Source organism: Gadus macrocephalus, chromosome 16 (genome assembly GCF_031168955.1).
Source record: "Gadus macrocephalus chromosome 16, ASM3116895v1".
NCBI lineage: Eukaryota > Metazoa > Chordata > Actinopteri > Gadiformes > Gadidae > Gadus > Gadus macrocephalus.
This window is the reverse complement of record NC_082397.1, coordinates 11,474,832-11,500,758: the sequence shown is the minus strand read 5'-3', so window position 1 is coordinate 11,500,758 and position 25,927 is coordinate 11,474,832. Positions and strand designations below refer to the sequence as shown.

The following is a 25,927-nucleotide window of genomic DNA, read 5'->3' as shown; positions in this document are numbered from 1 at the left end:
GAAGTCAGATCTCCGAAACAGTGCTGAAGTCTAGTGGTTCTCAACCTTTTAGGGCGAAAGCACACCGTGATCCCAACCAGAAACTCGAAGAACACCTGTTTAAGTGGAAGGCCATTATTATGAAGAATGTCCCATCAATTATGAACCGCATATTGGAAATACTAGGGTATTAGCCGTTTCCTCAATATCCAAAACACTGCGAAACTCAAACATGCACAGGTTTCTAATGGCCAATTGCATAATTTGTCACATATGTATTGAAACGAAGCGAGTGCTTACATTACGTGGAGCAATTTATCATAATGAAGCAAATCACGAATGGCAGCGATTCTAATGAAGCCCATGTCAGGATTATGTATTACACCGAATGCCCTGGCACACAGAGTCCTGCCTCGAGGCTAAACACTGTTCTCGAGTCCTTTGTGACCCCCCTGATGAAGTGGGGCTGAGCCAGATGATATCAAAGGACCACATGATCTGCATAAAGAGTCACGACATGGTGGCTCCATTAGGAATGTCACAAATCTCGCTCGTCACTGTGAAGGCTGAGCTATGGTTCCACGTCGATGCAGCGCAATGACCATGCATCCGCTTTTTCTCGCGTTAACCTGTGTTGGTTCTGCGTCGGGTTTTAGTGAGCGGACCAATCACAGCCCTTGCTGCTGCGTCACCACGCAATTTTTGGGAGGCGCACGTCTGGCCCTTGCGGTGGACGCAAGGAGGGTCCTGCAAGGATGTAATGTGTCAACCTCCTTGTGTTTCGTCGACGTGGAACCATAACTAAGCCTTAAGTGGGAATGATGGAGAAATGTGCTCATTCAGTGGTTGCATTTGAAGAAGACTTGGAGAGATTTAGTGAACGTTCTTTGAACCCGTGGAACCTTCGTTTCTATAGAATTGGGCATTCAAGGTGTCAAATCCCATTCTGATCAATAGGGACGTGCTGGTACCCAGTAAGTCTGACTCTATCGGTGGAGGCTAGGGCTGGGCCATTAATTGAATTTTGATTGCGATTTCGATTTTAGCGTCTAACGATCACAAAACTAATATAATCGAGTTTTCGATATTTTTTATTTTATTATTATTTAATTTTTTTGTTTAATGTTTTATATAAAGTGCAGAACAGCTGGATACATATCTGTACATTATTTTAGATTTGAACACTTTCTATTTGACCATTTAGTGTATTTTTTTAAGGCGAAATTTCGAAGTTCTCAGTTACAAAGTGTTTTTTGGGAGTGACATGCTGAATAAATGCAACATGTTTTCAAACTAAAAAAAACATTTGAATAATCGTGATTTCAATATTGACCAAAATAATTGTGATAATGATTTTTTCCATAATCGAGCAGCCCTAGTGTGTGTGTGTGTGTGTGCATGCTTGCTTGCAGGTGTGTGTGTGTGTGTGTGTGCGTGCGTGTTGTGTGTGTGTGTGTGTGTGTGTGTGTGTGTGTGTGTGTGTGTCACGTCCTGGTTGTGATTGCGTGTCCCCAGTTGCTGTCCCACATGAGCCCTGACACTATCTGCTAACTGGCTCCACATCCTATCTGGTGAATGGAGCCCAGGACGGCTCTTTCCACACACTGTAACATGAACTGATTGCTAGCGTGCGCTGGTTGGGTCTGCTGATTTACACGTGGCACACACATATAACGATTACTTTGCAGCAGGAACAGATTGGACAGATCTTCCATTAACTCTTCCCTGAGTTGATGGACATTAAAACGGGATTTTAAGATCAGTTAACTATGTTCCAGCCCTTAACCTCGCTTTGGCCCATTTCATGGAGGATGGTCTGTTGATGTATATCTTGTTAGGTTAATATATTTGGGGCCTGCTTTATTCCCACATATCGTCATGATAGAATATTAATGACTCAATATTGATTATATTAGTAGTAACCATGACAGAGAACTGTACCACGAATGTAGCATGTTCCGGTTCATCTGCTGGTTCAGCTTTCATCATTCCTTCCTTCCATCTCCATCATTTATTCCTTTCTTCCCTCTTTCCATTATTTCATTTTCTTCTCCTCTCTCCTCCCTGTCCTCGTCCCTCTGTCTGCCTCTCTCCTTACTGCTCCCCTCTCCTCACTGCTCCCCTCTCCTCACTGCTCCTCTCTCCTCACTGCTCCCCTCTCCTCACTGCTCCCCTCTCCTTACTGCTCCCCTCTCCTTACTGCTCCTCTCTCCTCACTGCTCCTCTCTCCTCACTGCTCCTCTCTCCTCACTGCTCCTCTCTCCTCACTGCTCCTCTCTCCTCACTGCTCCCCTCTCCTCACTGCTCCCCTCTCCTTACTGCTCCCCTCTCCTCACTGCTCCTCTCTCCTCACTGCTCCTCTCTCCTCACTGCTCCTCTCTCCTCACTGCTCCTCTCTCCCCACTGCTCCTCTCTCCTCCCTGTCCTCGTCCCTCTGTATGCGTCTCTCTTTCCTCCTCCTTTCCTCGCTGTCCTTTTCTCTCTCTCCTCCCCTCTCCTCACCGCTCACCTCACTGCTCCTCTCTCCTCCCCTCTCCTCACCGCTCACCTCACTGCTCCTCTCTCCTCCCCTCTCCTCACTGCTCCCTCTGTATGCGTCTCTCATTTACATTTACATTTACATCTTTTACATCATTTACGTCTCTCCCCTCTCCTCCTCTCTCCTCCTCTCCCCTCACTGCTCCCCTCTCCTCCCCTCCCCTCACTGCTCCCCTCTCCTCCCCTCTCCTCACTGCTCCCCTCTCCTCCTCTCCCCTCACTGCTCCCCTCTCCTCTCTCCTCACTGCTCCCCTCTCCTCCCCTCTCCTCACTGCTCCCCTCTCCTCCTCTCCCCTCACTGCTCCCCTCTCCTCTCTCCTCACTGCTCCCCTCTCCTCCTTTTCCCTCACTGCTCCCCTCTCCTCTCTCCTCACTGCTGCTCCCCTCTCCTCACTCCTCCCCTCTCCTCACTGCTGCTCCCCTCTCCTCTCTCCTCACTGCTCCCCTCTCCTCCTCTCTCCTCACTGCTCCCCTCTCCTCCTCTCTCCTCCCTGTCCCGACTGTCTCGTCCCTCTGTCTGCGTCGCTCCTCACCCCTCTCCTCCCCTCTCTCCCCTGTGTCACCCAGCCTGAACCCGTACAGCTACGATGAGAGCTGTGTGTCCAGCAGCGTGGACCACCTCCCCCTGGCCGCACTGCCACTCCTGGCCATCGCCTCCCCGCGATACCTGGACGCCGTGGCAACGGTCATCGTGCGGGCCAACCAGGTGTACCAGAGCTTCCTGCACTCAGAGGACGGCCAGGGCTTCACGGGCCAGGTGAGCTCCATCTCTCTTCCCTTTTCTCCCTGCTGCCTCGGCTCTGAGGTTCTGCGGTGCTCGCTGACGGTGGGGGAGAGGGGGGAGAGTAGAGGAGAGGAGGGGGAGGGAGGGAAGAGGATGGGGGAAGAGAATGGGATAAAATGGGGGATGCGCATGAGTAGCCGGGGTGGAGAGAGAGGAGGAGTCGAGAGGAGGGAAGTAGGTACAAGGGAGAAACTGGGAGGGCAGAGGAGAGGAGGGAGGGAGGGAGAAGATGAGAGGAAAGGATGGGCAAAAGAGAAAGGAGGGAGAGAAGTGGAGGGAGGAGAAGGGAAGGGGAAGACGAGAAATGGATGGGTAGCACAGAAGAGGAGGGATTGGAGAGGAGAGGAGGAGAGAAGAGGAGAGAGGAAGACCGAAGGGGGGAGTAGGGGAAAGGATGGGGAGGAGAGGGAGGAGGGATTTGGGGCGGAAAGGAGAGGAGAGAGGAGGAGGGAAAGAGGGAGATGAGAAAAGGATTGGCAGGAGAGAGAGAGTGAGAGAGAGAGGAGGGAATTGGATGGGCGAGCACAGTGCAATAACCACCTCTGTAATTTAGCATACGCAATTTGATAATATGCTGCAGCGACTTTAATGGAGGCCAATAAAAGCGCTGCAGATTGAGTTGGTTAGCTGAGGAATCACCGCTCAGGTCCCCAGAGGACTACCATTCTCTGACAAGGCGACTGCAACTCCCACGTGACCAGTGGCATCCGCCCCTTATAACACACACACGCACGCACGCACGCACACACACACACACACCGCCACTTAAGCACACCTGGATCCCGCACTCTGTGTTCCTTATCAAGATTTCTTCCTTGCTAATTAGGGGAGTTATTTCTTGCCCTCTGGGGGTCTAGGGTTAGGTGGGGGGTCATAAATATATGGCCTGTTAAGCCCTTTGAGACTGTAACTGTGATTAAGGGCGATACAATTAAAATTGAATTGAAATTTGTGTGTGTGTGTGTGTGTGTGTGTGTGTGTGTGTGTGTGTGTGTGTGTGTGTGTGTGTGTGTGTGTGTGTGTGTGTGTGTGTGTGTGTGTGTGTGTGTGTGTGCGTGCGTGCGTGCGTGTGTGTGTGTGTGTCCGTGTGCATGTGTGCGGTATGTGTGTGTGTGCGTGCTTGTCTCCCCCCCGAGCAGGTGTGTCTGATAGGGGACTGCGTGGGCGGCGTTCTGTGCTTCGACGCGCTGTGCTTCAGCCATCAGAGGGCTGGCAGTCCTGGCAGCCATCAGAGGGCTGGGAGCCCCAGCAGCAGCAGGAACAACAGCACCGAGAGCCTCAAGGTACCCACACCAAACACCCAAACCATGGACCAAATCCTTCTGTATTATGAAACACCCAAACCAGGGACCAAATCCCTCTGTATTATGAAACACCCAAACCAGGGACCAAATCCCTATTCTATACCCAAACCAGGGACTAAATCCCTCTGTATTATGAAACACCCAAACCAGGGACTAAATCCCTCTGTATTATGAAACACCGAAACTGGGGACACTAATCTTTATACGAAGAAACACCCAAACCATGGACCATAATCTATATACTATGAAACACCCAAACCATGGACCGTCCCCTCTCCCTTCTCCCCCTCCTCCTCCTCCTCCTCTTCCTCCTCCTCCATCTCAACTTCCTTCACCTCCTTTCCCTCCTTCACCTCCTCTACCTCCTCCTCCTCATCCTTCATCCTCCTCCACCTCCTCCCCCACCTCCCCCTGCTCCTCCTCCTCCTACTCCCCGTCCTCCTCCTCCTCCTCCTCCTCCTCAATCTACGCCTCCTTCACCTCCTCTACCTCCTCCTCCACCTCCTTCACCTCCTCTATCTCCTCTTCCTCCTCCTCCTTCACCTCCTCTACCTCCTCCTCCTCTTCCTTCATCCTCCGCCACCTCCTCCCCCTCCTCCCCTGCACCTCCTCCTCCTCCTCCTACTCCCCGTCCTCCTCAATCTACGCCTCCTTCACGTCCTCTACCTCCTCCTCCACCTCCTCTATCTCCTCTTCCTCTTCCTCCTTCACCTCCTCTACCTCCTCCTCCTCTTCCTTCGTCCTCCTCCACCTCCTCCCCCTTCTCTTCCCCGTCCTCCTCCTCCTCCTCTACCTTCTCAAACCACATCCTTCACGTCCTCCCTCTATCCCTCCTCCATCACCTCCTTCACCTCCTCTACCTGCTTCGCCTCCTCCTCCACCTCCTCCTCCTCCTTCTCCTCCTCAGAACACCCAGGGCCTGCTGGGCGAGTCCAACCCCGGCCTGAGCTCCAGCAAGCGTCTGAGCAAGAGCAACATCGACATCTCGGCCCCCACCGAGGGCAACGGCCCCGGGCCCCGCTCCCCCCTCAGCCGCAAGCAGAGCGACTCGTACGACGGCGACACCGGAGCCTCCACGGGCCAGCACCACAGCTTCTTCTCCAGGTCAGAGAGGGTTTACTGTGTGTATACAGGAATACATTAGGGACCACTGAGGTCAGAGAGGGTTTACTGTGTGTATACAGGAATACATTAGGGACCACAGAGGTCAGAGAGGGTTTACTGTGTGTATACAGGAATACATTAGGGACCACTGGGGTCAGAGAGGGTTTACTGTATTTATACAGGAATACATTAGGGACCACTGGGGTCAGAGAGGGTTTACTGTATTTATACAGGAATACATTAGGGACCACTGGGGTCAGAGAGGGTTTACTGTATTTATACAGGAATACATTAGGGACCACTGGGGTCAGAGAGGGTTTACTGTATTTATACAGGAATACATTAGGGACCACTGAGGTCAGAGAGGGTTTACTGTGTGTATACAGGAATACATTAGGGACCACTGAGGTCAGAGAGGGTTTACTGTGTGTGTATACAGGAATACATTAGGGACCACTGAGGTCAGAGAGGGTTTACTGTGTGTATACAGGAATACATTAGGGACCACTGAGGTCAGAGAGGGTTTACTGTGTGTATACAGGAATACATTAGGGACCACTGAGGTCAGAGAGGGTTTACTGTGTGTATACAGGAATACATTAGGGACCACTGAGGTCAGAGAGGGTTTACTGTGTGTATACAGGAATACATCAGAGACCACAGAGGTCAGAGTGGGGTCAGGGGTTAGAGTGGGGTCAGGGGTCATCTTCTGGGTGCCGACCTCACCTTAGAGACGGTCGTGTGTTGTAGCGTTACCCCGGGTTACTCACTTACTTCGCCTTACTTCCTGTGAGCTTTGTATGCCAGTTAACAGTTAACTGCTCCCCGGGCTGGGGAGCAGAATCAGAACCTGACACGAACATGACAGAGCAACATTCGAAACCTGAAGGAAACGGTTGTCCCTCTATCGGAAGTCCCGCCCTCCCTCGCACCTCTCGCCACTAAAGCATCCTGGGAAGTCCCACCCTCCCTCTCACCTCTCTTGACTAGAGCATCCTGGGAAGTCCCGCCCTCTCTCTCATCGGTCCCCGCTTAGGCGTCACCGGAAGTCCCGCCCTCTCTCCCCCAAGTAGTGCACATTTGAGGCACCCTGCTCCACGTGCTCCGTCGTGAGAGGAGAACTCCTCGGAATAACGTTAGTTCCAACCCCAATGTCCACACATAAATCACAGAGAAAGACCTACCCCTCCCTGCTCATAAATTACCTTCAATCTAAAACGTTATCCTCCACTTCAGACTGCTTCGGTTAACGCGCCGGCAAGACAACTGAAAAGCAAAGTGTCGGTTGACGTCATCGGCTCGCCGTCACACAATAATTCTTGCTAATGTCAACGCGACATGCTCCAGATATAAATCGGAGAGACTCAGACGTTTCAAACGGGCCCCTATGTGATCATCCCCCCTGGGGAATATGTAATTCCACGATTCCCCTTGTGCTATTTATCAATATTTGCTGCCTGAGTTTCCTCCCATTCTGTGGTGAGCTATAAATAGCCGGTTTGATCCGGTACCAAGCAGTTCGCTCGGCTCTGCAGTTGAACGCTGCTGGGCAGAAGTACACCGCAAGACTTTTATGTAAATTTACAGCGAAATTCTAACGTTAATCTACAGTATTTATGGTTTTACAGTAGAATGCAGCCATATTATTTTGCAAGTAGATTACTGTAATATTACAATGGCATGCTGTATGTTGTACTGTAATGTTGTTATTGTTATGTTATACAGTAATATGAATGTAAATAAAAATACAGTGCCTCACTCTCGAATTGCTGCCGCTACTTTACAGTAATAAATACAGTAAAGTTTTAGAGCGTAGTAGCATCTACCGGCGTGTGAACCACAACTCCCAGCATGCATCACACCCTAGCCCCACATCAGGCAGACCGGGCCTGTGGCATAACAACCGCTCCTCCCCCAGGAGGGTCCGCATAATGAACACCGGAACCGCGATTCGTCCGGGTTCGCCGTCTGTATTTATACACGGTGTCCGTTAGTGCTGCACAATTAATCGAATCGCAATCGCAATCGTGATATCAGCCTTTGCAATTGTGTAACCGAAAAAGGCTGCGGTTTCATTTAAAAAGATTTGTATTATTATTATTATTTTTTATATGTATTTTCTTATTTTTTCTATTTAGTTGTACTATTAAGAGAACCCAACAAGTTTGCGCAGCAGAAATATTTTTATTATTTTTTTAATTTTGTAAAATATTGTTATTTTGAAAACAGCACTGTACACATTTTTTAGTTTGTGCATTTTTTATGCTAGTTTAAGATTATAAAAAATCAATATAAATAACTGATTATACTGATAATAAAATTATCGTAATCTGTGTGCATTTTCCTTGATAACCAAGCAAGTAGACTCATGACACCATTTGTTTATTATATCGCAATGGCAAATCGCAATATTGTCCACAATAATCACAATATTACTTTTTTACCAAATCTTGCAGCACTAGAGTCCATGACGATGCAGCCTTGCCCCCCCGTTTGTTCCATGCCCACCCCTTTCCACTCGTTGGACTGGAGCTGTGCTGTGTGAGACAGGGACTCTGCCCTCCACCCCTGCACTCACCTAGGGAAACCCAGACTAGCAGGAGTTTGTTAGAGCAATAGTTCAGAGATACAGCTCTGTTCATTACGTCCTATGGGAACGATTTCTCATTCTCGTTTACTAGCTTTTGTCGGGATATACATTATATGTTTTTGAAGAACGCTTGTTCTTCAGTGCCACGCTTCTCTGGTTTCCCCCAAAGACGAGTAAACGGTAGCAAAGATGGCACTATCTCAAAGGACCAACCCACGAAAAATACAGTTTTCTTATCTCCATCCTTGTCTCTATGCTGCTTCTGCATATCTGAGAACAAGGAGGAAAATCTATGACAGAGAGACGCCTCAGACAGACAGCCTGGCCTCTCTTCAAGTTAATGGAATAATGTGCAGAGTGTACATTAATCCCTATAGGAGTCGCTATAGGAGCAGCGAGAACGCCAAGAGTACAAAAGATAAGAATCACAAAGCGATTGATTTGACTACTTACGATGGCCGCAGGCTGTAATCCTGTTTTCCGCGCCTAAGATTTAATGACTAAACGCCAGCGGTGATGGGATTAGATGAGGAGAAGGTCCCGAAGGCCGGGCGAGGGCTGTTGAGGGTTTGGCTGGAACGGAGGGGTGGGTTCAGCTCTGCACTCGACCAACCATCGCTCAGGCCTGAGGACCCTTCGGACGCCCCCAGACGACGGAGTCATTAGGCTCAGAGAGTCTCCAGGCGGGGTCAACGTGACGCTGAGTCACTAGGCTGAGCCTCCTCATGGGGTCATAGTGAGGCTGAGTCACTAGGCTGAGCCTGCTCCATCAGAGTCCCCCCGACCTAGGGACTGGTTCAGGGAGGATCAGGCCGGTGACGTCAGCGGGCCGGAGCGCTCAGCTGGTCCTTTGTGCCGCTCACGCCTCGACCTTCACGCCCCCACCGCGCCTCCTCCTCCTCCGGCCTTCACAGACGTTTACAGAGCACAGTGATGTTGAGGATGTGTGTGCATTGATTGATTCTTGTTTTTTATGTGTGTGTGTGTGTGTGTGTGTGTGTGTGTGTGTGTGTGTGTGTGTGTGTGTGTGTGTGTGTGTGTGTGTGTGTGTGTGTGTGTGTGTGTGTGTGTGTGTGTGTGTGGGCTTATGTCCGTGTGTGTGTGTGTGTGTGTGTGTTTGCGTGTGCATATTTATGTGTGTGTGTGTGCGTGTGTGTGTGTGTGTGTGTGTGTGTGTGTTTGCGTGTGCATATTTATGTGTGTTTGCGTTTGCGTGTTTGTGTGCGTGTGTGTGTGCCTCCCAGCCTGATGAAGGAGAGCCTGGAGGTGTGCTCCAGTAACAGCGGCTACCTGGTGCTGAACCCAGGCCGCTTTGACTTCGACGTGTCGGACTGCTTCCTGCTGGGCTGCCCCCTGGGCCTGGTGCTGGCCATGAGGCGCACGGTGCTGCCCACCATCCAAGGTGAGAGCCCTACTCTTCCATTTAGGGCATTAAGCAGACGCTTTGATCCAAAGCAACTCACAACAGTTAATACACACGTTCACACATCGATGGTGGAGTCAACCACGCAGGGCGACAGCCAGCTCATCAGGAGCAGTCAGGGTGAGGTGCCTTGCACAGGGACACGTCGACACTCCTGGGAGGGATCGAACTAACAACCTTCGGGAGACCAGGGTTAAAATGACCCACCTCTAGGGCCATCTAGATGAACAACTGATGGTCACTAGCAATCATTTACCATTCCTACAATGTACTGTTATTTCATATTTACATTTAGATTCAGGCCATTTAGCTGCCGCATTTATCCAAAGCGTCTTACAATCAGTACATTTGTCAGAAGAAAGAGGAAGAACAATTTATTAAGCACTAACAATAGCAAGGTAAACCAATTCCCAGTATACAACAAAAATGGGGTAAGATGCTATACAATGCTAAGTTCTATTGTTTAAGTGCCAGGACGTACAACATAGAATAAGTGTGTAGACCTACATTAAGTGCCAGGACGTATAACATACAGGTATCATGCATCATATACATCATATGAATCAATTAATCAATTAAAACTAACAAATATGTAAATTGATGTTTTGACCTCCTAATTAATGGATAGAAAATACGTTGTTTTTTTTCCCATAACACAAAGGACTTGTATACGTACAGAAAGTCATAAACGTCCACTCTACAGGCGATGTTGCCAACCATTTGTGTGACTGTGTCTGCCGCTGCTGTAATGATAAAACAAATTGGTTCTACTGATAGGTTGTTTGCAGACAGAATTGCTGTTTGCAAACAAAACCAGGTTCCCATCTTGCTTATGGCAGCGGATTAGCCTGTCCTCTGCTGTCTTGTAATCTTAACTAATATCCATGTGAATACACAGTCGCTCTCCCCTCCACCCATGTAGCCTGAGGAAGTTCCCCTGTGTAGGAGCTAGGTGTTGATTTGCTCTCACCCTGCGAACCACATCCCAGGAGCACTCTCCTGTATGCGTCTGTGTGTGTGTGGTCTGGGGCACCTTTACCCACTGCTGCTAATAGGCAAACAGCATGGCTGTTTAAGTATGTATGTATACCGGTATGGATGCGGAAACAACCACATTCACACAGCGCAATGTTATTGCACGAATACGACACAGCTCAATTAAATAAGCGTGGACATTATTTCGTTTTCCAAAAGTACAACTGATGTGACCACTGTGTCCTCGTATCGGGAACCTAAGTGGCAGAAGACGTCGCGTTAAGCCGTTTCATACTGCTGTTGTGTTCACGCTTAGCAAACTCAATGGGTGGAGATAACAGGTTCAACGTCCTGGGTCTCTAACCATTTCAGCCCAATTTCCACATTTCAAATCATATCGGGACGCAAAACCGGGGTCCAAGCAAGCGCTGCGGTACATTGTGGGTCGTGTTACAAGTCTACTGTGTAACAAGACTCCCTGGGTCTCCCCCTCCCTCTCACCCTGTGTCTCCCCCCTGGTCCCTCCCCCCCCCCCCAGTGAGCCAGCTGCACCCGGCCTGCTCCCAGGTGTTCAACCTGTTCTACCCGTCGGACCCCTCGGCTGCCCGGCTGGAGCCCCTGCTGCAGGCCCTCTTCCACCGCCTGCCGCCGCTGGCCGTGCCCCGCTACCAGAGGTACCCCCTGGGGGACGGACGCTCCGCCCTGATAGGTGAGAGGGGTGGGGCGGGGGGGGGGGGGGGGGGGGGGGGAGAGAGAGAGGGTGAGAGGGAGGTGGAAAGAGGGAGATGAGTGGAGTGAGAGTGAAGTAGAGAGTAAAGAAGAGAGACAGTACAGGGGAGAGAGTGAGAGAGTACATTGGAGAGAGAGTAAGGTGGTGAGGGAGAGAATGGGGGAGAGACAAAGTACAGAGGGTATAGTTGTCTGAAAAGCTCAAGTGTGATGGATTTGAGACACAGAGGAGTCCTTCTCCTACAACATCTGCAGTCCATTCTCATGCCTTCTCCGTGAATTTGCCAAAGTTCTTTAGGATGTCCGCCATGTTTGTTTTGGCCAAAGAGACGTTTTTGATCTGCAAGAGCCACGGTTTCAAGAATCAGGACTAGGTTGTTGAGGAATGGAATCAGTTAGTGTTTGGTGTGTGGGGTTGGAATAATATTTTCCTTAACGATCAGAAGAGTTATATGTATTTTCATCTAGCTTTTGGCATTTTTCTTGATCAATAAAATTGAGAGAGAGAGAGAGAGAGAGAGAGAGAGAGAGAGAGAGAGAGAGAGAGAGAGAGAGAGAGAGAGAGAGAGAGAGAGAGAGAGAGAGAGAGAGAGAGAGAGAGAGAGAGAGAGAGAGAGAGAGAGAGAGATCTAAAGAAGGGGCCTCTCACTCAAAACGAATACTAATCCAACCGAATATTCTCAAAAGAACACGGACGGTGAGTCTGACCCTCTCAGCCATCTGTCTGGGTCGCATGACTAACTCCTGTCCACTGGGCCCCAGACCTCACCGTAGCAGCCCATTATCCCGTGGTGGGCGTGGTTCTCTCAGCCCTTCTCTCTCCCTGTGGAGCTCTGCGTCGCGGCATCTGGAGAGTGGAGCGCTCGTCTGTTAAACGTTGCGCCTCATTGTGCTGCACGATATTGGACAAAAATCCTATTGCGATGCTTAGAATTTTGTATTATGTTAGAAAAAAGAATGCATCATTGCATCATGATTGATCCGTTCTGTGCCCCACTTGTACTGTGCACTGGCAGAGGCATCCAAAATTGGGTTTTGGTTTGGCTTTGCATGGCCTTTGGATTTGGCTTTGCACTCTTATTCAGAGCCTTGTGGTGGCGAATCAAATGGGGAAATAAATGAGTCATGTTGCCTTTTGTTGTGGCAACAATTGCAAGGCACTCTTGACTAAGTACCTGTTTTTGGTCGAGGTTGTCTTTTCTGTAACCAAAATAATTACGTACAACTGACGATGCTGTTCTCTTTGGAATTGATTCTTGCTATTTGCTGGCTCATGTTGAAGTTCTGTTCTACGTATCAACATGGTCAGTGATTGGTGGTTTGCTGTGCAAGCAGAGCCTGCATGTCACTCCCTAGCAACAAACTCTGGGCATCCAAGAACCCTTCAATCAGAGAAAATTATGTTACGTTTCTATTGTAGATTGGTCATGGAAAATGTATTTTATTTTATTTATACACAAGAACCATATATCGTGCAGCCTTAACAAACACACATTCACACACACACACACACACACACACACACACACACACACACACACACACACAATCACACACACATTCACACACCCACACTCACACAAACAAACACACACAAACACCACACGCACACAAACACGCACCCACACCCTCCCACACACACACACACACACACACACAATCACACACACATTCACACTCACACAAACAAACACACACAAACACCACACACACACACACACACAAACACGCACCCACGCGCTCCCACCCATACACACACTTACGCACAAACCCACACACACATACACATACACCCACACACAGCGTGCTCATTTCCTGCCCTGAGAAAATAAGTTGCAATTAGTTGTTATTAAAGCACTGAGAGCTAATTAAATCTGTCCCGTACGGGCTCGACTTTAACATGGATGCCTTACAAAAACCCTGGTTTATTGGGATTAATGGTTTTAATATGGAGGGAATAAGATCCCCTTTTTCCACTGCAGTCCATCTTCATTAAAACCACGAGCCCTTTTGAAACAGGGTTGTGCATGCGCTCCATTTCCCATGCAGAGAGCAATCTCGTGGCCAATTTAAGTGTCCTTTGGTGAACCCATTTTATGTTTCAGATATTTTTATTGGAAGCATAGGATCTGATTCAGCTCTGGAGGCTCTACTGGCTGTTTCCTCTGCAATCTGTTGACCCCTCAGCGTCATTTCCTTCTTTCTCAGGTCGACTCTCATCTAAATCCTCTTATTCCACTAGATGGGTATCAACTTCATTTCCTGACAATAAAGCAGAAAATGAAGTGCTGTTGAGTATTTTAACCATGTTAAATGCATAGGTTCACTGCAAAAAATCTAAATCTTACCAAATACTTATTGTGTCTAAAATGTCTCATTTCTAAAACAAATCTATTTACACTTAAAATAAAAAGCAAACACTTGAAAAATGACTTCACTTGAACATTTGTGTGTGCCCTTTAATGTCTAAAACTGCCTAAATATCTTTTTATGGTGATGTTTCTTAAGTGTAAAGATTTGTTCTGACCAGAAATTTGGTAATGTTTTGCTAGTGTTAGCTAGCAACTTCATCATACCTTGTAGCAAAAAACGTGATTTAAAGTTTAAATACACAGTTCATAATCCCTTTGGTTGACTGAAATCACATTAAGTGACAAAAAAATTGAAGAAATATGAACTCTTACCAGATGAAGATGATTCCAAGGCAAGAGCTAATACTTCTCTCTCGCTAATACAAGCCCTCTTTCTCATGCTTTCTGCCATTTTGTTTGTATCAAAATTGCCTAAGTCAAAGAGATGACTAAGGCAAATGGTGTTTTTGGATTCTAAATAAGTGTTGTGATTGGCCAAGGACATAGGCAGAAAGGCAGGATGATGCAGCCGTGGTAGGAAAGTAAAGTTAGGCAGATATCACAATTTGGCCAAAAAATGACTTAGGCAATTATGCTATGAGGCTAACGATATGTACTCATCACTCAACATCTATACGCAATAGGGAACAGCTTAAATTTTACATTTTTTACAAGCATAATATAAAGGTAAATATTAATAATATTTACCTTTTAATAATATTAGGTAAAATAATATTTACCTAATAATAATAATAAAATAATAATAATAATAATGAATAATTAAAGAAAATACATAAAAAAAAAAAAAGGAAACTGCCCATCTACCCATCCGTGCATACCAGTGGTTTTTATGTTTATGTTCAAATTGTTTGTTGATCGAGAAATTAGATTAGAAAGGTGACCATATTTTTGAAAATTGCTTCAATTTATCACTCAAGATAAACCTAATACGTTCTAGATGCAATGTGTCTGTTAAATCTGAAATCCACAGCCTCACTGGAGGAACTTCAGCACCCTTCCAGAATTTAAGTATGAGTTTTTTTGCTGCTATTAGTCCATAAGAGACAAAGCGTTGTTGAGAGGCAGTCAGTTTGCTAAGTGCCTCGGAATGCCCCAAAATAATCATTCTATGGCCTGGCTCTATTGTAATTTTCAGAGTTTTGGAGAAGATTCTGGATATTTAGGTCCAAAAGCTTTCGATTTTGGGGCAAGGAATAAAGCTGTGGGTTAAAGTGGCTTCATAGATCTGACATTTATCACTGAGGGGGGAAACATTAGGGAATATTTTATTCAGTTTGGATTTCGAGTAGTATAGCCGGTGTAGCACTTTAAACTGTATTAGACAGTGTCTGGCATTTATGGAGCAAGTGTGAATATAATGCAAGCTGTCGTCCCATAGGTCATCGGGAATTTGTTGACCCAGCTCCTCCTCCCAAGCACACTTGTAGACCTCAGAAAACGTTGACTTTCACTCGGTGCTATTCACTGACGGTAAAAATGAATAAAAGTGTCGTTATTGTATGCACTGCTGTTCATTGACTAGCTCCAGCGCTCGTTGCTGCGTTGCAAAATGATAGCAACTCTCCACTCATTCTCCTCTGACCATGCATTTAATTGGCTTTGACCGCCATCAGTTCTCGGCAATTCCTCATTCGCCCTCTCACGTCTGACAGGTTAGAAATTATACTGCTGTGGGCCATCATGCATGTTATTTGTGGTTCTTGCTACCTCTTAGACGCCATAGTTCTAGTAATAGGCTTAGGCTACCCTCCACCACGTCTCCCCAACGTGATGTCATCGCCGAATGGCGTTAGAAAACACCCGTTACTGCCAAAAAACAAACACTGGACTATTTTGCAGACATTTTATAAATGATACATATATTTTGAGTGCTTTATGTACCCATTAATCAAAACTTCCGGTTAACCTGCATGTAGGCCTTTAAGTGGGCTAATATTTTGCCCCTATTTCCTGGTTAATTTGCGCCTTTAACGTTCCAGCTACAAAAGGTAAGATCAGTCCCCCCTATTCTGTTTGTTACAACATCTTGCATAGCCTACTTAAATTGTGTCCTGTGATGAATAACATGGTCGACATGTGGTCCAAATCTGTTGGCAAGTGTAGTCTGGGTAGCCCCCCCCCCCTCCCAGAGGAAAAAAAAAGAGAAAAGCATCTCCATGGAAACAATGAAGAGTGACGGCATGATCAGCCTACAAAGTATAAATAGTAAGAGGTTAACACAAAGAACAAAAACAAACATCTCTAAATAGCTACTTTAAAGCAATCTTCCGTACAGTTAACTTCTTATAACTATTAGGTAACCCTGCAGCTTAAACATAGTCATGAACTGAACAGAACACACAGTGAGCAATTTCTATAGGTTCAGCTTGCCACACTCGTTATGGCTCCAAGGAATCTTCTATTTAGGAGCAGTATTCAATCAAAACTTATCCTGTTAAAAACTCAGCATGAGTCCCAACAAGGCATTTAAGAGGTTAAATGTAGGCTATGTGAGCTTAACAGGCATAGGCCTCATGACAGTTAGGCTATCTTTCAGTCAAACGAAATGTTGCAATATGAGGCAGTAAGTCAAATGATCAAAAACAGTCATTGAGCCAGGCATTATGTTACTTATCACTTATCCCATGGCATCTCCTGCGATTCTCTGGGCATTACGGTGTGCTTCCTTTGGGTCAGTGAACACGGTGTCAGTGCCATCGTATGTTTCATGGAGCTTGGCCGGGTTGTAGTCTTTTCGCTCGCTTCTTCCTCTCAACAGTAGGGCCGAGCGAAAAGACTACAACCAAACATGAACGCCCCCCCTTTCCGTTTCCGGCCAACGAGCAATGAGTCTTCCAACAGAAATCAATGGGATTTACAAAATACGCGAAATGTGCAATAAAACACGATATAAACTGTATTTCGCTACGATACTTGATTCAACCACTCTATTTCATCCTAGACAAACCGCAATGGGGGCTCAATGTTCAAAATATCAGAAAAAAATAATAGCTCACAGCAACATATTGAAAAAAAGAACTATGAACTAGTTCACTTTTTGGAACTTTTGAATTATGAACGTTTAACTGAACTAGTTAAAATTTGTGAACTGAACTTTGAAGTAGTTCACGTAGAAAGTGAACTTTCCCAACACTGGTAGTAGTGATAAACGAATTCTGTTCAGTTTTTCGTATTATTTGTTCGGAAGAGTGCAAAGCAACCTACACGTGCGTCCTATCCCTCCATAGCGCAACCGGAAGTCTGGCGAACCCATTTTACATGATAAACCAGAACGAACGACAGAAGGACAGAGAGGGAGACATTCAAATGTGCTATTCCCTTATTCACTGTTTAGAAAAGATTGTGTGTTTGCATGTATATTTGTGTGAAGAAAGCCTCTAAACCAATCTCTTTTTTATTCTCTCCCTCTCTCTCTCTCTCTCTCTCTGCCTTTCTCTGTGTGTGTCACTATCTCTTCTCTCTCTCTCTCTCTCCCTCTCTATCTTCTCTCCTCCCTCTCTCTCCTCTCTCCTTTCTTCCTCTCCCTCTCCCCCTGTCTCTCTCTTCTCTCCTCCCTCTCTCTCTCTCTCTCCCTCTCTCCTTCTCTCTCTTCTCTCCTCTCTCTCTTGGTCTCTCTCTGTCATTGTCTGCTCATTGTGTGGTGGAGATAGAGGGGCTGTGCATTGTTCCAGGGACTGCGAGAGGGAGGAAAAGGCCCTGCGAGACGACTCGGGCCGGGCTCATTAGAGATAACAGATTGCCGTCTAGGCCATGTTTTTCTGTGTGTGTGTGTGTGTGTGTGTGTGTGTGTGTGTGTGTGTGTGTGCGTGTGTGTGTGTGTGTGTGTGGGTGGGTGGGGGGGGAAGAAGGGAGAGGATGGCGGAGGAGGACGGTGGTGGTGGTGGTGGTGGTGGGGGTGTTGCTGTGTGAGACACAGAGATGCAGGCAGAGTGCTTCAGCTGTGGGAAATTAGCAAATATTGTTTCACACCTCAAAGCTGAATGTAAATACGTGTCAGAGAGAGGAGAGTGGACTCGATGAGGTGCTGCTGGCTGTGGGGAGGGGGGGGGCTGGTGGGTACCCATGGTGCTAGCTGGTGCTTTTCTGTATGAACCAGGATAGTTCTCAGTGGGGTCTCTGGCTGGGTAGCTACGTCATACCTGGTCAGGTCAGCAAGACTGACTTTAAGACAGGGGTGTCAAACGTACGGCCCGCGGGCCGTACGTTTGATCAGGCCCGCGTCTGATCCGGCCCGCGGGCCGGATCAGGCCCGCGAACGGGTTTAATCCGGCCCACGAGATGATTTTGTGAAGTACAGTATTGTAAAAAAAAATATATATATATATTTTTTTTTATAAAAATCCTTCCTAGCATTACATGGATTGCATTGACTGGCACTGATTAATTTGTTGTACATTGAACTACTGGACAATTGTGTGTAACTGGAAGTCGCTTTGGAATGTAACGTAAAATTATCTGCTATTTTTCAATGAAGGAAACTGCTGTTCTTAATGTGTCCACTAGAAGTCGCAATAGCAATTATGTTAAGCAAGGAAACTTTATACCGGGGCTGAGCAGGGAGCAAGTATAAACAGGTAGTGCAGCTAGCCCGTAGCTACCTTGTCGTTCTGCCTTATACTTTCAACATTATGCGCTTTGGCACTCTCATTGCCCCAAAATGTCTGTCAAAAAGACGAAAGGAGTTTTCCAAGAAAAATGGTCATCGTCCTTTTTATTCACGGAAGTAAATGGGAAACCTGTGTTTGGTGTGCTCACAGCATGTTTAATTTTACATAATTATGCCATATTTTTACCGGTCCGGCCCACTTGGGAATAGATTATCCTCCATGTGGCCCCTGAGCTAAAATGAGTTTGACACCCCTGCTTTAAGATCTGTGTTCCAATCTCAGGATGACTACTGCCCTCATGGTAGACTACAGATCTTAGAGTCTGTATTCCAGGACTAAAGAACTTAAAAATGTTAACCTTGCATCGAGGCGACGCATCAGCGAGGTCTGTGATTGGTCTGCTCACTAAATGATGATCATGCAAATGATCGCACATTTAATTGATCTGTTCAAAATGCGCCCTCGATGGCGACATTGTCGTATCTCGTCCGAAAAACCCAAGACACCATGATATGAATAAAATTGTATGTCAGTCTGTTTACAACCCCATCATGTGCCCCTCCGGTGCCCGACGTGAGTTGCAGTTTGATCAGGTACCCCCCCCCCATCCCCCCGAGCTCCAGGCACTGTGTGGTCTGCGTGACCTCACTCCACCCCCATTATCTCCTCCTCTCCCTCGCCGGGCGGAGGTGATGGCAGGTAGGAGCTGACCCCTCGCTCACCTGATTCAGGGCGGCTTTAGAGAGGGGCCCGTCGTCCTGACGTCACCATGGCGACGGCGGGATAGTGAGCCGGGAGCGTAGGGAAGACGTGTGGGAGAGACGTGTGCGTGGATATGCATACACACAGAGATATAAACGCACACACACACAAAGGTACACACAGATATATACACACACGTACACAGATACACACACACACACACACACACACACAGATACAAATACACACACGTCACACGCACAGATACACAGAGATACAAACACACAAACACACACAGATACACACCTACAAACATACACACAGATACAAATCACACACCCACACACACACACCCCCCCCACACGCACACACACACAATCGCAGACATACACCCATACAAACACACACACACACAATTGCAATCACACAGTCGCAAATCCGCACAAAAAATCCCAAGGACACTATCACAAACAACCACACACACAGTCACACACACATGATTGCTGACACAAACACGATCAGGGCACACGTAATGTGCTTGGCGAAGGATTGTCTATGCTCTGTGTAAGGAGCATGGATTGAATTAGTCTCTTTCAGAATTAAAACAATTTATACTGATGCGCTGAAAGGTTGGCCAAGGTACGGCTTGTGCTAAAGTGACCCCATGTGGACACACAGGTAAACAGTCTAAAACACACAAAACAAACAGGTGTCAAGTGAAGGACTTGTTTACCTGATCAATATTTGATCCTCTTGTTTCCTCCTCTCTTTCCCTCTCCCTCTGCCTCTTCCTTCTCTTTCCTGCTCCCTCCATCTGCCTCTCTCTCTCTCTCTCTCTCTCTCCCTCTCTATCTCTTTCTCTGTCTCTCTCTCTCCTCTCCCTCTCTCTTCCTCTCCCTCCCCCTCTCTCGCTCTCTCTCTCTCCATCTTCCTCTCTCTCTCTCCATCTTCCTCTCTCTCTCTCTCTCTCTCTCTCTCTCTCTCTCTCTCTCTTTCTCTTTCTCTCTCTAACTCTTTCTCTCTCTCTGTTGTTTTTGAACTCGACAGTGCTTGTTTGCTCCTGACGTCCCTTGAGGGTAATGATCTCATTGGTGCAGCAGGACACTGATGTGATCAATGCTGATAGGTATCCCAGCAGAGGTGTGTCCTCTCTGTAATAACTGCATACAATACTGCGGAGAGTGAGGGAACACAAACCATCCAAACTGAATTGGATATTTATTTTGGTCCCAGAGAAAAACAGCTGCGGTGACAACAACAGAATATTACTCTCACTCACACTCCCTCTTTACCTGCCATATCTATGCATTGTATCTATCTATTCTATCTGTCTCTATCTCAAATGAAATTACCTTGGTTGATGCACACTCGGAAGTTTATCTAGCAGACTGTCTGTCTGTCTGTCTGTCTGTCTGTCTGTCTGTCTGTCTGTCTGACAGTCTGACAGTCTGACAGTCTGACAGTCTTTCAGTCTTTCAGTCTCCTTGTATCTGAGTTCAAGTTTAGAGTTTAACTCTGGTTCATAGTTAAATTATTCTGGGGGGAATCTCTCTCCCATTGATTGGTTGACGGTCTGTCAGTCCTGTTTTGGACCATTTGCGTGATGAAGGTTTGTCGATTGCTGTGACATGCAGCATTCCCTTTACAGAGATAATCCTACGAGAATTAGACCCCCTCTTTTCAGAGGCGTTTAAAAGCGGATTCCGTTGCCAAAAATGTTACATGAAGTACTAAATTGGCTCTTATAATACGTGCAATATTTATTCAGAGCATTTTGAGGCTTGAGCGATTTTTCAGTACATTTTAAAAGATTTCTAGACCTTTTCCTTTTTTATTCCGAAACAACAAACGACCAGTTTATCACCCGGGAAACGATTTACCAGGGACATCCCTCCTCTCCTGCCAGCCCATCTTGCTGATGCAGCTCTCGTACCCCGACTCCAATACAGATTGTAAGCCTCGATTGTTCACCGCCTCACTAGTTCAACGCTGTGGACAAACGCGTCGGCTAAACGGTTAATTGTAAATGCCATCAGTCTGCTGGTGTAGCGACCTGAAGAATTTGTTGAGCAGAGCCACTGAACCTCTGTCATCATGATGTCGAGCTCCCATCTCCTCCACCATTTATCTGTCTATGGACTGTATACTCTGTGAACGTTTGTTGCCCTAACGCGAGTCGATACCAAAGCACGCTGCTCTCTAATTAGACAAACAAACAGCATCGATTCTAAGGTAGCACTCGGTGGATTACAAACACAAAGAAAACATTATCCTCCTCCTCTTTTGTCTGGCTGTCTGTCTCCTTCCTCATTCTCTCTCTCTCTCTCTCTCTCTCTCTCTCTCTCTCTCTCTCTCTCTCTCTCTCTCTCTCTCTCTCTCTCTCTCCTACCCCTCCCTCTCCTGCTCTTTCTATCTCTCTCTACTCCTCCACTCTCTTCCTCTACGCTCTCTCTCTTTTCACTCTTTCATACTCCTTCCTCTATCTTTCTATCTCTTCGTTGGATGTTCTTTAATTATTATAGTTATTTTTATTATTGTTTCTGCATTCTATTTGATAGTTGTTTTATAATTATGTAACAGGGTAAATGTGCCGTGAACAAAGACATTCAACTTTTGGTCTCTCCCCCTTCTCTCTCTCTCTCCCCTCTCCCCTCCCTCCTCCTCCCACTCTGCCCCTTTCCCCCCCCCCCTCTCTCCCCCTCCCTCCCTCCCCTCCCAGCGGACAGCGTTAACGGATCCCCCGAGGTCTTCCTGGAGGGGGGGGCGGACCCCAAGCCCCCCGTGGCTCCGCAGCCCGACCCCCCTCCCTCCTCCTCCTCCTCCTCCCGAGCTGACTCCTCCTCCTCATCCTCCTCCTCGGCGCAGCACAAGGCGGCGGGGGGGGAGGAGGGGGGAGGAGGTGGGGGTCGAAGGGCCAGCCTGACCAGCGTGGACAGCGACGCCTCTGTATGCTCCGGGGGCCGGCTGAGCAGCACCATCGCTAACAGTAAGAGGGGGGGGACGGTCGTCAGGGTGGTTGTCAGGATGGTCGTCAGGGGGGACGGTCGTCAGGGTGGTCGTCAGGGTGGATGGTCGTCAGGGTGGATGGTCGTCAGGGTGGACGGTCGTCAGGGTGGTTGTCAGGGTGGACGGTCGTCAGGGTGGACGGTCGTCAGGGTGGACGTCACGGTGGTCGTCAGGTTGGACGGTCGTCAGGGGGGACGGTCGTCAGGGTGGACGGTCGTCAGGGGGGACGGTCGTCAGGGGGGAAGGTCGTCAGGGGGGACGGTCGTCAGGGTGGAAGGTCGTCAGAGGGGCGGTCGTCAGGGGACGGTCGTCAGGGGGGACGGCCGTCAGGGGGGACGGCCGTCAGGGGGGACGGTCGTCAGGGGGGACGGTTGTCAGGGGGGACGGTCGTCAGGGTGCGGTCATCTGATGTATAGTCCTCTGGATGTGTAGTCGTCTGGATGGATGACCACCTGGTTGTCGTCGGGGTGGTCGTCAGGGGGGACGGTCGTCAGGGGGGACGGTCGTCAGGGTGCGGTCAATGGGATGGATAGTCCTCTGGATGTGTAGTCGTCTGGATGGATGACCACCTGGTCGTCAGGGGGGACGGTCGTCAGGGGGGACGGTTGTCAGGGGGGACGGTCGTCAGGGGGGACGGTCGTCAGGGGGGACGGTCGTCAGGGTGCGGTCAATGGGATGTATAGTCCTCTGGATGTGTAGTCGTCTGGATGGATGACCACCTGGTTGTCGTCGGGGTGGTCGTCAGGGGGGGCGGTCGTCAGGGGGGACGGTCGTCAGGGGGGGCGGTCGTCAGGGGGGACGGTCGTCAGGGGGGACGTCGTCAGGGGGGACGTCTGTCAGGGGGGACGGTCGTCAGGGGGGACGGTCGTCAGGGTGGACGGTCGTCAGGGGGGACGGTCGTCAGGGGGGACGGTCGTCAGGGTGCGGTCAATGGGATGTATAGTCCTCTGGATGTGTAGTCGTCTGGATGGATGAGCACCTGGTCGTCAGGGGGGACGGTCGTCAGGGGGGACGGTCGTCAGGGGGGACGGTCGTCAGGGGGGACGGTCGTCAGGGGGGACGGTCGTCAGGGGGGACGGTCGTCAGGGGGGACGGTCGTCAGGGTGCGGTCAATGGGATGTATAGTCCTCTGGATGTGTAGTCGTCTGGATGGATGAGCACCTGGTCGTCGTCGGGCTGTACCGTCTTGGGGTTTGATAGTCGAGGGGAGGGAGCAAGTGTGAGAAAAAGAGAGAAATAGCAAGGGAGTGAAGGAACATGTGTGTGAGGAACGAGTGGGAGAGAAAGAAAGAACAAACAGAGAGCAAGGGGTGAGAGAGTGAGAGAGGATTAAATAAGAGAAGGAGGGAGTGAGAGAGGGGAGCAGGGCAGAGAGGCTGGGAGAGAGAGAGAGGGACAGAGCAGAGTTGGAGGGAGTCAGAGAGACAGAGTCCTGGTGGTCAACGGGTTCACTCCTGGTTTCCTCTTATCAACAACACGGGATTCATTTCCGTTCATCCGTCTCCCAGTGTGTCTGTGTGCTTATTTCTGTTTTCGTGTGTGTGTGTGTGTGTGTGTGTGTGTGTGTGTGTGTGTGTGTGTGTGTGTGTGTGTGTGTGTGTGTGTGTGTGTGTGTGTGTGTGTGTGTGTGTGTGTGTGTGTGTGTACGTCAGTCTCCAGCAGCTGGTGGGGCTCCAAGCGCCTGGACCACGCCCTGTACTGCCCCGACGTGCTGACGGCCTTCCCCACCGTGGCGCTTCCCCACCTCTTCCACGCCTCGTACTGGGAGTCCACCGACGTGGCCGCCTTCATCCTCCGACAGGTCCGCTCCTCCTCCTCCTCCTCACTCACACTCACCCTGCAAGGCTTCATTGGTACATTCATTATACAATTGCTTATTTAATCTCTGACAGTTAGTGCTTTGAATATAAAGCATTTGGTAAAGAGCTGAGTGCTGAGTGCTGAGAACTGGTGAATGTCTGCAGAACTGGTGAATGTTAGGTGAACTGGTGAATGTTTGGTAAACTGGTAAATGTTTGGGGAACTGGTGAATGTGTGGTGAACTAGTGAGTGTTTGGTGAAGTCAAATGCTCCAGGTGAACCCTGGAGCATTTTAAAAATCTGTGCCCTCCCTCCAATATGGATACAACTCCATATCCATTTACTTTCCATTGGCAAATGCTGAGGCTGCTTTACACCACCATGTGCTGCGTGAACACTGTGGATCGGTGGATCCACACCTGAGATTCCTTAAGGAACATAAACGCTGGCAGGGGAAATGAGAAACCCGCTGAACGACCACAGAGCCGACTGAGGCTGGGTTAAGAGGTTTGGTTTTCAGCCCAAACAGAGGATTTGACGTAATGTTCCTCAGCAGAAGATAGAGTAGCCGGCAGCTGCAGTTGAAGAACGCTATTTGAAGTTGCCAAGTTGTAATCAGAATTGTGCTCAGTACAGCACTGCTATGCTACTATGCTAAGCTCTCCATTAAAAATAACATACAATCTTGGATCGTTGTGTTTAACAACAGTACGATTTAACGGGACATATTAAATTATGTCTCATGTTGGAGAATCGAATTTTAGCGATGCTGCGGTCAACCCTCAAAAGTAAATCCTCTTTTATCAATACCTGGGGAGAAATTGATGACACATGAGAGTCACGAGAGGCGTACTGCAGTCAAGTGTCTCCCTGGCCAGATCCAGGGCCAGGCTGACAGACTGAGCCTGGAACAAAGCCCGGCACTGTTGCCACACTGCAGTAATTACCTTCATGTGCCGCAGTGGAGCGATAATGGAACTCAATAGAGTGGAGCGCCTTCGATTGGCAGGGAGGATCAGACCCTTGTCTTTATGTGTTTACTGCCAAGGCACAAACTGCTTCAGAGGCTGGCCGAAGTATGTCTATATCTATAGCTTTATCTATAGCATCTATGTATCTACATAGATATAGCTATATATCTTTGGATATCGATATAGATATAGTTATCGATAATAATATATATCTTATATATCTATATCTATATAGACAGCATCTATGTGCCTATATATAATTATATAGCTATATAATACTATATATAGATATCTATATAGATAGTAATATATATCCATATCTATTTAGATTGCATCTATGTATATATAGATATAGTTATATATTTATATCTATAAAGATATGTATCAATAGCTATATCAATATAGAGAGGATTTATGTATCTATATAGATATAGATATAAGATATATATATCTATGTATCTATATCTATATATCTATATAGATATAGATATAGTCATCTCTCTCTATATATATATATATAGATAGCATCTATACATCTATATAGATATATTTTTCAATATATGTATAGATATAGTCAAATATATCCATATCGATAAAGCTTAATATAGATATGTATTTAAAGATTAATATCTATATAGATATATACAGTAGATAAATATTGACCTATATCTATGTAGATATTTATACCTATATCTTTATACATAGACAGCCTCCTCCAATGCGCTGTTTTGCATAACATGCTCTTGAAACAGAGTGGGGGGGAACCTCCAGCAGTCTGAACCTCCAGCAGTATGAACCTCCAGCAGTATGAACCTCCAGCAGTCTGAACCTCCAGCAGTATGAACCTCCAGCAGTCTGAACCTCCAGCAGTATGAACCTCCAGCAGTCTGAACCTCCAGCAGTATGAACCTCCAGCAGTATGAACCTCCAGCAGTCTGAACCTCCAGCAGTATGAACCTCCAGCAGTATGAACCTCCAGCAGTATGAACCTCCAGCAGTATGAACCTCCAGCAGTATGAACCTCCAGCAGTATGAACCTCCAG

At 47.8% G+C, this 25,927-nt stretch overlaps 1 protein-coding gene across 1 annotated transcript in view; it reads left to right on the top strand.

Moving 5' to 3' along the window:
* pitpnm3 (PITPNM family member 3) overlaps window positions 1-25,927 on the top strand; it is an 87,793-nt gene that overhangs the window by 48,093 nt on the left and 13,773 nt on the right. Inside the window, 7 exon segments of the mRNA XM_060074550.1 lie at window positions 3,085-3,274; window positions 4,441-4,584; window positions 5,513-5,709; window positions 9,544-9,701; window positions 11,236-11,406; window positions 21,827-22,093; window positions 23,766-23,914. Coding sequence (XP_059930533.1) covers window positions 3,085-3,274; window positions 4,441-4,584; window positions 5,513-5,709; window positions 9,544-9,701; window positions 11,236-11,406; window positions 21,827-22,093; window positions 23,766-23,914 — 1,276 coding nt within the window.